We start from the raw sequence: 14,595 nt of genomic DNA, 5'->3' as shown, positions 1-14,595 counted from the left end.
CTCCTTGAAAGGCTACCTCTACTTAAAGTAGATAAGTCGCCCAATTCGGATGGGATGCATCCTAGGTTGCTGAGGGAAATAAGGGTGGAAACTGCGGAGGTACTGGCCATAATCTTCCAAACATCCATAGATACGGGGGTGGTGCCAGAGGACTGGCGAATTGCAAATGTTACACCCTTGTTCAAAAATGGGTGTAAGGATAAATCCAGCAACTACAGGCCAGTCAGTTTAACCTCTGTGGTGGGGAAACTTTTAGAAATGATAATCCGGGACAGAATTAACAGTCACTTGGGAGAGTGAGGATTGATTAGGGAAAGCCAGCACGGATTTGTTAAAGGCAAATCGTGTTTAAATAGCCTGATAGAATTTTTTTAATGAGGTAACAGAGAGGGTAGATGAGGGCAATGCAGTTGATGTGGTGTATATGGACTTTCAAAAGGCATTTGATAAACTACTACATGGTAGGCTTATCATCAAGATTGCGACCCATGGAATAAAGGGGACAGTAGTGGATTTTTTGAAGGAGGCTGTTGAACTTTGATTTCCAGCGAACCTGAAGCAGAATTGGCTAAGGGACAGGAAACAGAGAGTAGTGGTGAACGGTTGTTTTTCAGACTGGAGGGGGGTGTACAGTGGTGTTCCCCAGGGGTCAGTGCTGGTACCACTGCTTTTCAAGATATATATTAATGACTTGGACTTGGGTGTACAGAGCACAATTTCAAAATTTGCAGATGACACAAAACTTGGAAGGGTAGTAAACAGTGAGGAGGATAGTGATAGACTTCAAGAGGATATAGACAGGTTGGTGGCATGGGCGGACATGTGGCAGATGAAATTTAACCCAGAGAAATGCAAAGTGATACATTTCAGTGGGAAGAACGAGGAGAGGCAATAGAAACTAAAGGGCACAATTCTAAAAGAGGTACAGGAACATAGAGATCTGGGGTATATGTGCACAAATCGTTGAAGGTGGCAGGGCAGATTGAGAAAGCGGTTAAAAAAGCGTGTGGGATCCTGGGCTTTATAAATAGAGGCATAGAGTACAAACGTATGGAAGTCATGATGTACCTTTATAAAACACTGGTTCGGCCACAATTGGAGTATTGTGTCCCGTTTTGGGCACCGCACTTTAGGAAAGATGAGAAGACCTTAGAGAGGGTGCAGAAGAGATTTACTAGAATGATTCCGGGGATGAGGGACTTTAGTTACGTGGATAGACTAGAGAAGCTGGGGCTGTTCTCCTGGGAACAGAGATGGTTGCGAGGAGATTTGATAGAGGTATTCAAAATCATGAAGGGTTTAGACAGAGTAGATAGAGAGAAATTGCTCCCATTGGCGGAAGGGTCGAGACCCAGAGTTCATAGATTTAAGGTGATTGGCAAAAGAACCAAAGGTGACATGAGCAAAAACTTTTTTACACAGCGAGTGGTTATGATCTGGAATGCACTGCCCAAGTGGCTGGTGGAGGCAGATTCAATCATGGCCTTCAAAAGGGAACTGGATAAGTACTTGAAAGGAAAAGATTTGCAGGGCTACGGGGATAGGGCGGGGGAGTGGGACTAGCTGGATTGCTCTTGCATAGAACCGGCATGGACTCGATGGGCCCAATAGCCTCCTTCCGTGCTGTAACCTTTCTATGATTCTATGTAGCCAGCGCTGCCTGCACTATTCATTGGCTGCATGTCTATTGGGAGGGAGCAATACTGGGAGGTCAGGATGCTATTTAAAGGCAGCCAGTACCCCTTAAAGGGGAGCTGCTGACTGGCTGCTGAGACACAAGAAAAAGTTCCTGAGCAAATGGCAGAAAGAAGGAGCAAGCGGACATTAAGGTTCTACGATGCTGAACTGAAGGCCTTGGTGCAGGCAGTGGAGAGGAGGAGGGACATTCTTTTTCCCCCAGGAATCAGGAAGCCCTCTAGGCATCTACTCAGGAGGCAGTGCGAAGAGATTGCCAGGAGCATTGCACTAGAAGCATGGCTGCAATGCAGAATAAAAATCAATGATTTAACTAGAGTTGTTAAGGTAAGAAGACTGCTAAAATACTTTCTTATGACAGCTGCACCACTCACAGACTCATTAATTACAACACTGACAGCACTCACAACACTGCCTTCCCCCGCTAACCTGCACTGTCCTGCAATCACTGCGCCACACTTCATTAACCTTCCTTGCTTCATTTTATATACATGTTTAATATAGATGCTGTTGGATTAAGACTGACGTTAAAGCAATGGTCAGGTTAGACAATAAACCTAATTAAAAGCAGAGAGCTTTAATTAGTTGATAAGTTCTGCACAAGGGACTACATCATCCTTTTCAGAAGCAGGAGATTGGTATGGTATGGTAAAGATAACAACATTGGGGAGTTGTCCCGGTCTATGGAAAAAGAACTCATTAAAACTAAAGTTATTGCACAGACACAGATCAGGCAGAAGAGCTCCCTTCGTTAGGAAGGTCTTGAAGCCTTACTTGAAGATGAACACCTGCCTGAGAAAGACTCACTGAGGGGCACTGACATTCTCTGCAGCTGAAATGATTGAAAGGGTCATGGGTTAAGTTGTGGTGTGAGGGAGAACAGAGAGAAAGAATTGGGCTGAAAACATCTGCAGTTTTTAATGCAGAGTGTGTGGGATGAGGGAGAAGTCAGAAGAGACAAAGAGGATTAGGTATAAAGAAACCCTGCACCACGTCTCCTCCAGTGTCGCCAGTGGCCATGGCCTCCACTCTTCCCCTTCCCATTATAGCCAGGAGGTTCTCTTGAAGGGAGGAGGTAGAGGGTTTACAGACAGACTCTTCCTCCTTTGGTGGCAGCTTGTTGCCTGCTGTGGTGTGCAACCTTCTGCAAAAAAAAGTGAATTGAATGAAAGTGTTTAGAGAATGTGTCTGTCTTGATAGAATAGCTGACAGTCTGTGTGTGAGAGATGAATTATGGGTAAGTGAAAATTGCAATAGTGCTGAGTGTGTGAGCATGAGGAGAAGGGTGTTTAGTGAAGTGTGGTGCAGTGATTGCAGGACAGGGTAGGGTAGTGGGGGAGGGCAGTGTTGAGTGGTGCAGTTGTGATTTAGCATGATTTAGTATTTTAGCAGTCTTCTTACCTTAACGCTAGTTAAATCATTAATTTTTTTCCTACATTTTAGCCATGTTCTTGGGACAGTGCTCCTGACATTAACATCCTCAGCAATCTCTTCCCACTGCTTCGTCAGTAGATGCCTGGAGGGCTTCCTGCCCCATGGGGGAAAAAGGATTTCCCTTCTCCTCTCCACGGCCTATACCGAGGCCTCTGGTGCAGCATCAGAAAACCTTGGTGCCCACTCGCTCCCTTCTTCAGCCATTTCTTCCAGAACTTGTAGTACTGTTTTTGCAGCCAGAATGCACCTCCTCTTTTAGAGGTGCTGGCTGCCTTTAAGTAGCATCCTGGCCTCCCGATATTGCCCCCCACCCCACGATGGCCGCCCAGCCAATGAATAGCGTGGGTAGCACTGGCTGCTTGCAGAAATCATTCTAATCAGAAAGGTAGCATGGATATTGCATGCTGCCTGCATTGGTACTAATTTGGGCCTGGTCCGATTTCTAGGCCAATGGGTTGAATGTCCTCCTTCTCTGCTATAAACTTGTTTTTTTCAAAGCAACAGTTTTTGTCCCTTTGCCCCGATAACTTCTCCAATGGCAATTACAAGTAGCAGAACTCTTTCGCCACCTGATGAGGGTGCTTAAGAGTTTTAGCCATTCAGCCTTGCAGTATCCATCTACTGTAAAGGGGACAGTTTTAACAGCTGGGGCAGGTGGAATTCAAAGGTAAAAAAATCCCTCCTTGGATGCGCTGTCCCCACATCACAACTAACTTCCTGAATTGTTTGCTATTACTACCCTTTAACACAAAAGTTGTCGTGATCAATATATGTAGAGTAAGTAAGTATTACACAAATTTTTTGGTAATAGGACAGGCTAAACAGAATTTGTTTACATAACAATGAACATAGAAATAATAGCCATTGACTTTCTGGAACCTGATTTCTTCATTCACTCAATTTGTAGAAATGCAGTGGTACTTCATCAAAAAGCCAATTTCCCACAAATTCAATATCTTACATCCTAGTTGATTTTATAGGATTTAAATCTTGCGTTGTGTTCTCACAGCTTTCAGGATTTTTCTTGAGCACTGGATATGGGTTTAGCAACTTGTTATTCTATAAAAATGAAAAGAAAATGGCACTATTAAACTTGACTAATTCTAAACCATATATCCTACAAATTCCTAATGAAACAAAATATTAGGTCAAGTACTACATTCATTACATGACTTAGCCAAAATCTTGGGTTACTTGCAGCTCAACCAAAACTCTCTTGGCATCAGTCCATAGAAAGGAGGGTTAAGAAAACCCACTAAAGCTGACATGCTAGGCCTTTGAGAGTGTTGGAGGAAAGGCTCCACTCTGGATGCAGGGGTCCAGGACCTCCTTATCCAAACTTTGTGACACCTTAGCATTGAAAGTGACCATTATTGTCAGGGTGAGTGGAGGAACCACTGTCCTCCTCCTTTTCTAGATGGGACCCCTCCCTAATCTGCTGGCCAGGTAAGAGATGGGGTTGAAACTAGATTCTGTGAGGGGGAGATAATGAGAAGGACTTTTAAAGGGGGTTTTCTCCTACTTAATATGCTCCCTTGGATATTGAAGGGGGTAGGGAAGGACTGGGTGATAACAGTGAAGAATCTAAAAAGGATTCAAGGCTGTTCACTCACTATCTGAGGTCCTTTTCCTGTGGGAAGTGACCTGAAATTCAAAAGGATTTGGCAAGGGAAGGGGGGGCCTCTCAAACAAAAGGGCCGGGATGGGAACCTACATCCCTAGTGCTTGTACTGGCCTGAGATTTAAAACTGACTTAATGGATTCCTATTGGAAATTCCGTGAGCAAATGTTTTGGAAAGAAACAACTCAATAGGGTACAACACAAGAGATTATTAGCAAAAATGAGAGCACATGGAATTGGAGGCAGCCTCTTGACATGGTTTAGAAATCAGTAAGTCAGGCAGCATCTGTGGAGAAAAAAAGAGTTAACTTTTCAGGTCGATGACCTTTTGTCAGAAGGAGAGAAGAAATTATGATTCAGTTGTACGGAGCCTTGGTCAGACCCCATCTGGAGTATTGCGTTCAGTTTTGGGAACCACATCTTAGGAAGGAAAAATTGACCTTGGAGGAGGTGCAGCACAGATTCACCAGAATGATAACGTGGCTTAGAAGGTTAAATTATGAGGACTGATTGCATAAATGGGTTGTATTTCCATGAGTATATAAGATTGAGGTGTTTGAAATGTTAAAAGGATTTGATACGGTAGATATGGAGAAACTATTTCCTCTGGTGGAGGAATCAAGAAATGCAAAGGAATTGTAAAGGGGCATACAAAGGGGCATAATCTTAAAATTAGAGCTAGGCAATTCAGGAGCAAAATCAGGAAGCACTTTTTCACACAAAGGGTAGTAGAAATCTGGAACTCTTCTCCCCACCCCCCACAAGACTGTGGATGCTTTTGCAATTGGACCTTTCAAAACTGGGATACATAGATTTTTGTTAGGTAAGGGTATCAGGGGATATGGAGCAAAGGTGGGTAAATGGAGTTGAGGTGCAGATCAGCCATGATCTAAATGAATGCCAGCACAGGCTTCAGAGGCTGAATAGCCTACTCTTCTTTCTAATGTTCCTAAGCTTTTTTTATTCGTTCATGGGATGTGGGCGTCGTTGGCGAGGCCAGCATTTATTGCCCATCTCTAATTGCCCTTGAGAAGGTGGTGGTGAGCCGCCTTCTTGAAACGCTGCATTCCGTATGGTGAAGGTTCTCCCACAATGCTGTTAGGTAGGGAGCTCCAGGGTTTTGACCCAGCGACGATGAAGGAACGGCGATATATTTCCAAGTCGGGATGGTGTGTGACTTGGAGGGGAACGTGCAGGTGCAGGTGGTGTTGTTCCCATGTGCCTGCTGCCCTTGTCCTTCTAGGTGGTAGAGGTCGCGGGTTTGGGAGGTGCTGTCGAAGAAGCCTTGGTGAGTTGCTGCAGTGCATCCTATGGACGGTACACACTGCAGCCATAGTGCACTGGTGGTCAAGGGAGTGAATGTTCAGGGTGATGGATGGGGTGCCAATCAGCAGGCTGCTTTGTCCTGGATGGTGTCAAGCTTCTTGAGTGTTGTTGGAGCTGCACTCATCCAGGCAAGTGGAGAGTATTCCATCACACTCCTGACTTGTGCCTTGTAGATGGTGGAAAGACTTTGGGGAGTCAGGAGGTGAATCACTCACCGCAGAATACCCAACCTCTGACCTGCTCTCGTAGCCACAGTATTTATATGGCTGGTCCAGGTAAGTTTCTGGTCAATGCTGACCCCCAGGATGTTGATGGTGGGGGATTCGGCAATGGTAATGCTGTTGAATGTGAAGGGGAGGTGGTTAGACTCTCTCTTGTTGGAGATGGTCATTGCCTGGCACTTGTCTGGCGCGAATGTTACTTGCCACTTATCGGCCCAAGCCTGGATGTTGTCCAGGTCTTGCTGCATGCTGGCATGGACTGCTTCATTATCAATCATCAGCCAACATTCCCATTTCTGACCTTATGATGGAGGGAAGGTCATTGATGAAGCAGCTGAAGATGGTTGGGCCCAGGACACTGCCCTGAGGAACTCCTGCTGCAATGTCCTGGGGCTGAGATGATTGGCCTCCAACAACCACTACCATCTTCCTTTGTGCTAGGTATGACTCCAACCACTGGAGAGTTTTCCCCCTGATTCCCATTGACTTCAATTTTACTAGGGCTCCTTGGTGCCACACTCGGTCAAATGCTGCCTTGAAGTCACTCTCACCTCACCTCTGGAATTCAGCTCTTTTGTCCATGTTTGAACCAAGGCTGTAATGAGGTCTGGAGCAGAGTGGTCCTGGAGGAACCCAAACTGAGCATCGGTGAGCAGGTTATTGGTGAGTAAGTGCCGCTTGATAGCTCTGTCGACGACACCTTCCATCACTTTGCTGATGATTGAGAGTAGACTGATGGGGCTCTAATTGGCCGGATTGGATTTGTCCTGCTTTTTGTGGACAGGACATACCTGGGCAATTTTCAACATTGTCGGGTAGATGCCAGTGTCGTAGCTGTACTGGAGCTGTTTGGCTGGAGGCGTGGCTATTTCAGCACTACAGCCGGGATGTTGTCGGGGCCCATAGCCTTTGTTGTATCCAGTGCACTCAACCGTTTCTTTATATCACGTGGAGTGAATCGAATTGGCTGAAGACTGGCTTCTGTGATGGTGGGGATATCGGGAGGAGGCCGAGATGGATCATCCACTCAGCACTTCTGGCTGAAGATGGTTGCAAACGCTTCAGCCTTGTCTTTTGCACTCACATGCTGGACTCTGCCATCATTGAGGATGGGGATGTTTACAGAGCCTCCTCCTCCCGTTAGTTGTTTAATTGTCCACCACCATTCACGACTGGATGTGTCAGGACTGCAGAGCTTTGATCTGATACGTTGGTTGTGGAATTGCTTAGCTCTGTCTATAGCATGTTGCTTCTGCTGTTTAGCATGCATGTAGTCCTGAGTTGTAGCTTCACCAGGTTGGCACCTCATTTTTAGGTATGCCTGGTGCTGCTCCTGGCATGCTCTTCTACACTCCTCATTGAACCAGGGTTGATCCGCCTGGCTTGTTGGTAATAGGTAGAGTGAGGAATATGCCGGGCCATGAGGTTACAGATGGTGCTGGAATATAATTCTGCTGCTGCTGATGGCCCACAGCACCTCCAGGATGCCCAGTTTTGAGCTGCTAGATCTGTTCTGAATCTATCCCATTTATGCATGGTGGTAGTGCCACACAACACATTGGATGGTGTCCTTAGTGTGAAGACGGGGCTTCGTCTCCACAAGGACTGTGCGGTGGTGACTCCTACCAATACTGTCATGGACAGATGCATCTAGCGACAGGTAGATTGATGAGGATGAGGTCAAGTAGGTTTCTCCCTCTTGTTGGTTCGCTCACCACCTGCCGCAGGCCCAGTCTGGCAGCTATGTCCTTCAGGACTCGGCCAGCTGTGGTGCTACCAGGGCCACTCATGGTGATGGACATTTTGTGCACTTCGCTACCCTCAGTGCTTCCATCTAGGTGGTGCTCAACATGGAGGAGGACTGGTTCGTCAGCTGAGGGAGGATGGTAGGTGGTAATCAGCAGGAGGTTTCCTTCACCACATTTGACCTGATGCCATGAGATCCGGAGTCAATGTTGAGGACTCCCAGGGCCACTCCCTCCTGACTGTATATCACCGTACCGCCACCTCTGGTGGGACAGGACATACCCAGGGATGGTGATGGAAGAGTCTGGGACATTGGCTGAAAGGTATGATTCTGTGAGTATGGCTATGTCAGGCTGTTGCTTGACTAGTCTGTGGGATAGCTCTCCCAATTTTCAGCACAAGTCCCCAGATGTTAGTGAGGAGAACTTTGCAGGGTTGACTGGGCTCGGTTTGCCTTTGTCGTGTCCTGTGCGTAGTGGTCCGTCCGGTTTTATTCTTATTAAGACTTTTTGTAGTGAGATTGTACAACTGAGTGGCTTGCTAGGCCATTTCAGAGGGCAATTAAGAATCAACCACATTGCTGTGACTCTGGAGTCACATATAGGCCAGGACGGCAGGTTTCCTTCCCTAAAGGACATTAGTGAACCAGATGGGTTTTTACAACAATCCGGTAGTTTCATGGCCACCATTACTGATACTAGTTTTTTAATTCCAGATTTTTTACTTAATTAATTGAATTTAAATTCCCCAGTTGCCATGGCAGAGATTTGAACTCATGACTCCAGATTATTAGTCCAGGCCACGGGATTATTAGTCCAGTAACATAACTACTATGCTATCGTACCCTCGGGGACTCCTCAATTGCTAAAAAAGAGCAGCAGTGCCAGGGTATGCTGAGGGAATCAACTGTGGAGTCGAAAGGGGATTCCCCTCAACGTTAACTGAGGTCAGGGCGGAATAAGTGGGAGGAGCCAGAGAAGAGAACCAAAATGGTCAGCCTGAGTTTGGAGCAAAACTTGAGGTACATATTTGGGAGTTCAGCAAGACAGCATAGGTAAGGGGACTGGTCGGTACCGAAAGTGATGCATAAAGAAGTCAGAAGAGTTTTCCTGGCAGCAATACGGAAACACAGAGGTATCTAAAAGATAGTTGCACAAACAGGGCTCGTCAGTGCTGACTCAAGGTGGGAATTTTTGTGCAAGCCTGATAGGAAGGAGCTGAGAGGTAAATCGGCACCAACAAAGCCAGTCGGTCCCAATGCTGAAGTAGGAAAACTGTAGGTGATATGGAAGCAGCTGTCAGCTGCAAATGAAAGGCAGGGTTACCAGCATAAACAAACATTGCTGACTGAGAGCAGAGTCCCAGATCGCAGGCGTATCGGTGAGAATGGGAGTCAACCTAGAAGTTCCTGATTGGCATGGGGCACCATGGACAGCAAATTTCTCAAAACAACAGCTTGTGCTTTAATGGCAGGCAATAGAGGCACTGGTGATGCCCATTGCTTAGGTTAAGGATTTGGCACATTTCAGACACTCTTTAATACCTTTCTGAACCACCAAACATTGTATAAGTAACAACACAGGAAACCACGCCTACAAAGCAATGATTGGTGAGCATATATCAGTGTATACAAAGTAATAATTTGAGATTTTAAAGTCCTATTGAATTTATTTGTTGATGAAAGGACAACACTAAGAAAACTGCTGAAGAATTAAAGGGTAGGAAGAAGAACGTGGCCTAGAAATTCAGGTCAGTTTCAACATAATCTGAGCTAGAGGAAGAGAATTAGGACTGACTCCATTTCCACCAGGTTTCTGCCCCTTCCTGGCCTCATTGCTAAATTCCAATAAGGGCAAATGCTTCTTCCATTCGCCCCTATCTTCATTTTTAGAGGTGGGTTTAGTGGGATACTGGGCTCCACCTGAAATCCTGACAGTTCTATCCACTGTACAGCCAGCAGTAAGTAAACCTCCAGGCAGCAGACATGCTTGCCGTATATCTGTGGTAAGTGGGCCCCACAATGTCATATCCCAACGACAATCAATCTCAGAGAGATCGACTGTCATTAGATGTGCGGGTGAAGAATATCGGATGAGCCAGTAAGTATCATTCCTATCTTTGAAGACCTGGACAACATCCAGGCTTGGGCTGATAAGTGGCAAATAAAATTCGCGCCAGACAATGACCATCTCCAACAAGAGAGAGTCTAACCACCTTCCCTTGACATACAACGGCATTACCATCGCTGAATCCCCCATCATCAACATCCTGGGGTTCACCATTGACCAGAAACTTAACTGGACCAGCCACATAAATACTGTGGCTACAAGAGCAGGTCAGAGGCTGGGTATTCTGCGGCGAGTGACTCACCTCCTGACTCCCCAAAGTCTTTCCACCATCTACAAGGCACAAGTCAGGAGTGTGATGGAATACTCTCCACTTGCCTGGATGAGTGCAGTACCAACAACACTCAAGAAGCTTGACACCATCCAGGACAAAGCAGCCCGCTTAATTGGCATCCCATCCACCACCCTAAACATTCACTCCCTTCACCACCAGCGTATTATGTCTGCAGTGTGTACCATCTACAGGAAGCACTGCAGCAACTCGCCAAAGCTTCTTCGACAACACCTCCCAAACCCGCGACCTCTACCACCTAGAAGCACAAGGGCAGCAGGCATATGGGAACAACACCACCTGCACATTCCCCTCCAAGTCACACACCATCCCGAGACAGATGAATGCGTGGCTCAAAGATTGGTGTGGGAGAAGTGGGTTTCGATTCATGGGGCACTGGCACCAGTACTGGGGAAAGAGGGAGCTGTTCCGTTGGGACAGGCTTCACCTGAACCATGCTGGGACCAGTGTTCTGGCAAACCGAATAACTAGGGCAAGAGAGAAGGCTTTAAATTAAATAGGGGCGGGAGGGCTCAGGTGGGGCGAAGTTTAGATTGATGAAGAGAAAAGACAAGGAAGTAGTACAGGAAAGTGATGGGGGTAATGATAAACAGAGTGTGTCAGGAAGGGACAGAGCGTACAAACATAAGAGTGCACTAGCAAATGGGGCCGGGGTATGAAAGAATGGTAAAAAGACAAAATTAAAGGTTCTTTATCTGATTGTGCGCAGCATTCGTAATAAGATAGATGAATTGACGGCACAAATAGAAACAAATGGGTATGATCTCTTGACCATTACAGAGACGTGGTTGCAAGGTAGCCAAGGTTGGGAGCTAAATATTCGGGTTATTTAACATTTCGGAAGGATAGGAAAAAAGGTAAAGGTGGTGGGGTAGCTTGTTAATAAAGGATGAAATTGGTATAATAGTGAGAAATGATCTTGGCTCAGAAGATCAACATGTCGAATTAATTTGGGTGGAGGTAAGAAATAGCAAGGGAAAAAAATCACTGGTGGGAGTAGTATATAGGCCCCCTAATGGTAGCTTCACTGTAGGGCAAAATATTAATCAGGAAATAAGGGGGGCCTGTAAAAAAGGTAATGCAATAATCATGGGCAATTTTAACTTTCACATAGATTGGACAAATCAAATTGGCAAAATAGCCCTGAGGAGGAGTTCATAGAGTGTATTAGGGAGTGTTTCTTAGACCAATACATCAGGGAACCAACCAGGGAACAGGCCATTTTGGATCTGGTAATGGGTAACGAAACACGATTAATTAATGATCTCAAAGTAAAAGATCCCTTGGGAAGCAGTGATCATAACATGATAAAATTTCACATCCAGTTTGAAAGTGAGGATCTTGGGTCTGAGCTACTGTATTTAACTTAAATAAGGGCAATCAATAAAGGAATGAGGGCGGAATTAGCTAAAGTGGACTGGGTAAACAGATCAGATAGTATGATGGTGGATAAGCAGTGACAAACATTTAAAAAGACATTTTATGACTCGCAACAAAAATATATCCCTGTGAGGAGGAAAGACTCCACAAAAAGGGTGAACCAACCATGGCTAACTAAGGAAGTTAAGGATGGTATCAGGTTAAAAGAAAAAGCATACAACATGGCAAAGATTACTGGTAAGCCCAAAGATTGGGAAAACTTTAAAAACGAGCAAAGGATGACTAAAAGAATAATAAAGAGGGAGAAAATAAATTGAGAGTAAACTAGCAAGAAATACAAAAACTGACAGTAAAAGCTTCTACAAATATATAAAAAGGAAGAGGGTAGCTAAAGTAAACATTGGTCCCTTAGAGGATGAGACTGGGAAATAATAATGGAAAACAAGGAAATGACAGAGGAGTTGAACAGATATTTTGTATCTGTCTTCACAGTAGAAGGCACTAACAATATACCAATAATAGTAGAAAATTAAGGGGAAAAGGGGAGGGAGGAACTAAAAATAATCACTATCACTAGAGAAAAAGTACTAGGTAAACTAATGGGTCTAAAGGCTGACAAGTCCCCTGGACCTGATGGCTTGCATTTGAGGGTCGTAAATGAAGTGGCTACAGAGATAGTGGATGCATTGGTTGTAATCTTCCAGAATCCACTATATTCTGGAAAGGTCCCAGCGGATTGGAAAACTGCAAACGTAACACCCCTATTGAAGAAGAGAGTGAGACAGAAAGCAGGTAACTATAGACCAGTTAGCCTAACATCTGTCATTGGGAAAATGCTAGAATCCATTATTAAGGAAGTAGTAGCAGGACATTTGAAGACTCATAATACAATCAAGGAGAGTCAACATGGTTTTATGAAGGAGAAATCATGTCTGACAAATTTATTAGAGTTCTTTGAAGAAGTAACGGGCAGGGTGGATAAAGGGGAACCAATGGATGCAGTATATTTGGATTTCCAAAAGGCATTCGATAAGGTGCCACATAAAAGATTACTGCACAAGATAAGAGCTCATGGTGTTGGGGGTAATATACTGGCATGGATAGAGGATTGGCTAACTAACAGAAAACAAAGAGTCGGGATAAAAGGGTCATTTTCAAAATGGCAATCTGTAACTAGTGGTATGCCACAGGGTTCAGTGCTGGGGCCTCAACTATTTACAATATATATCAATGACTTGGATGAAGGAACAGAGTGTCTTGTGGCCAAATTTGCTGATGATACAAAGATAGGTGGAAAAGCAAGTTGTGATGAGGACACAAAGTGTCTGCAAAGGGATATTGACAGGTTAAGCGAATGGGCAAAAATTTGGCAGATGGAATATAATGTGGGAAAATGTGAAGTCATCCACTTTGGGAGGAAAAATAAAAAAGCAAAATATTATTTGAATGGAGAAATACTACAAAATGCTGCGGTAGAGAGGGATCTGGGTGTCCTCGTACATGAAACACAAAAAGTCAACATACAGGTGCAGCAGGTAATCCGGAAGGCAAATGGAATATTGGCCTTTATTTCTAGGGGGATGGATTATAAAAGCAGGGAAGTCATGCTACAACTGTACAGGGTGCTGGTGAGACCACACCTGGGGTACTGCGTACATTTCTGGTACCCTTATTTAAGGAAGGACATACTTGCATTGGAGGCAGTTCAGAGAAGGTTCACTAGGTTGATTCCAGTATGGAAGGGTTGTCTTATGAGGAAAGATTGAACAGGTTGGGTTTATACTCATTGGAGTTTAGAAGAATGAGAGGAGATCTTATTGAAACATACAAGATTCTGAGGGGACTCGATAGGGTAAATGCTGAGAGGATGTTACCCCTCATGGGGGAATCTAAAACTAGGGGGCATAGTCTCAGAATAAGGGGTCGCCTGTTTAAGACGGAAATGAGGAGGAATTTCTTCTCCCAGAGGGTCGTGAATCTTTGGAATTCTTTGCCCCAAAAAGCTGTGGAGGCTGAGTTAGACAAATTTTTGATCAGCAAGGGAGTCAAAGGATATGGGGAAAAGGCGGGAAAGTGGAGTTGAGGTAAAAATCAGATCAGCCATGATCTCATTGAATGCCGAAGCAGGCTCGAGGGGCCGAATGGCCTATCCTGCTCCTATCTCTTATGATCTTATTATGGTCCTTCGTCGTTGCTGGGTCAAAATCCTGGCACTCCCTACTTAACATCATTGTGGGAGAACCTTCACCACAAGGACTACAATGGTTCAAGAAGGCGGCTCCCCACCACCTTCTCAAGGGCAATTAGGGATGGGCAATAAATGCTGGTCTTGCCAGCGACGCCCACATCCCATGAACGAATTAAAAAAAATATGGATATGCTCCCTAATTTTTCCCTGATTTTCAGCAGTTTTTCAGCAGACACAATTTAAAGCAAATTGCGTTGTCAGTTTCAGTTTACATAAATGCCAACCGTGAGCATTTAACCTAGCAGTCTATATTTTAACCCACGTGCCAAATTGTGAAACTTGTGCGTGTGATGGCATGTGGGGGCCGGGGTGAGCGGCAAGTTCCCATCATGGCTCCACATGAGACCTGGAGAAATTTTAACTCGCGGGCGCCTTTTTATATGTTTGACGTCATACTCCGCAAGGGACCCAATGGAACTGTCTCTTCATTAAGGTAAGTGGTTACGGCGATCACAGTCAGGGAGAGGGGGGAAGCACAGGGCTTGGGAGGCCCTAAGGTTTCCTTA

The 14,595-nt window shown here is 45.1% G+C and overlaps 1 protein-coding gene across 1 annotated transcript in view; it reads right to left on the bottom strand.

Annotated features, from left to right (window-relative positions):
* Positions 1 to 2,643: 2,643 nt before the first annotated feature.
* Positions 2,644 to 14,595, bottom strand: part of LOC137341444 (sodium-coupled monocarboxylate transporter 1-like) — a 95,047-nt gene continuing 83,095 nt past the window's right edge. The window contains exons 18-19 of the mRNA XM_068004557.1: positions 4,091 to 4,188; positions 2,644 to 2,839 (exon numbers count right to left, since the gene is read on the bottom strand). Coding sequence (XP_067860658.1) covers positions 2,644 to 2,839; positions 4,091 to 4,188 — 294 coding nt within the window. The remainder of the gene's footprint in view (positions 2,840 to 4,090; positions 4,189 to 14,595) is intronic.

The sequence above is a fragment of the Heptranchias perlo genome, chromosome 23 (genome assembly GCF_035084215.1).
Source record: "Heptranchias perlo isolate sHepPer1 chromosome 23, sHepPer1.hap1, whole genome shotgun sequence".
NCBI classification, from domain to species: domain Eukaryota; kingdom Metazoa; phylum Chordata; class Chondrichthyes; order Hexanchiformes; family Hexanchidae; genus Heptranchias; species Heptranchias perlo.
This window is presented reverse-complemented; position numbering and strand designations above follow the sequence as displayed.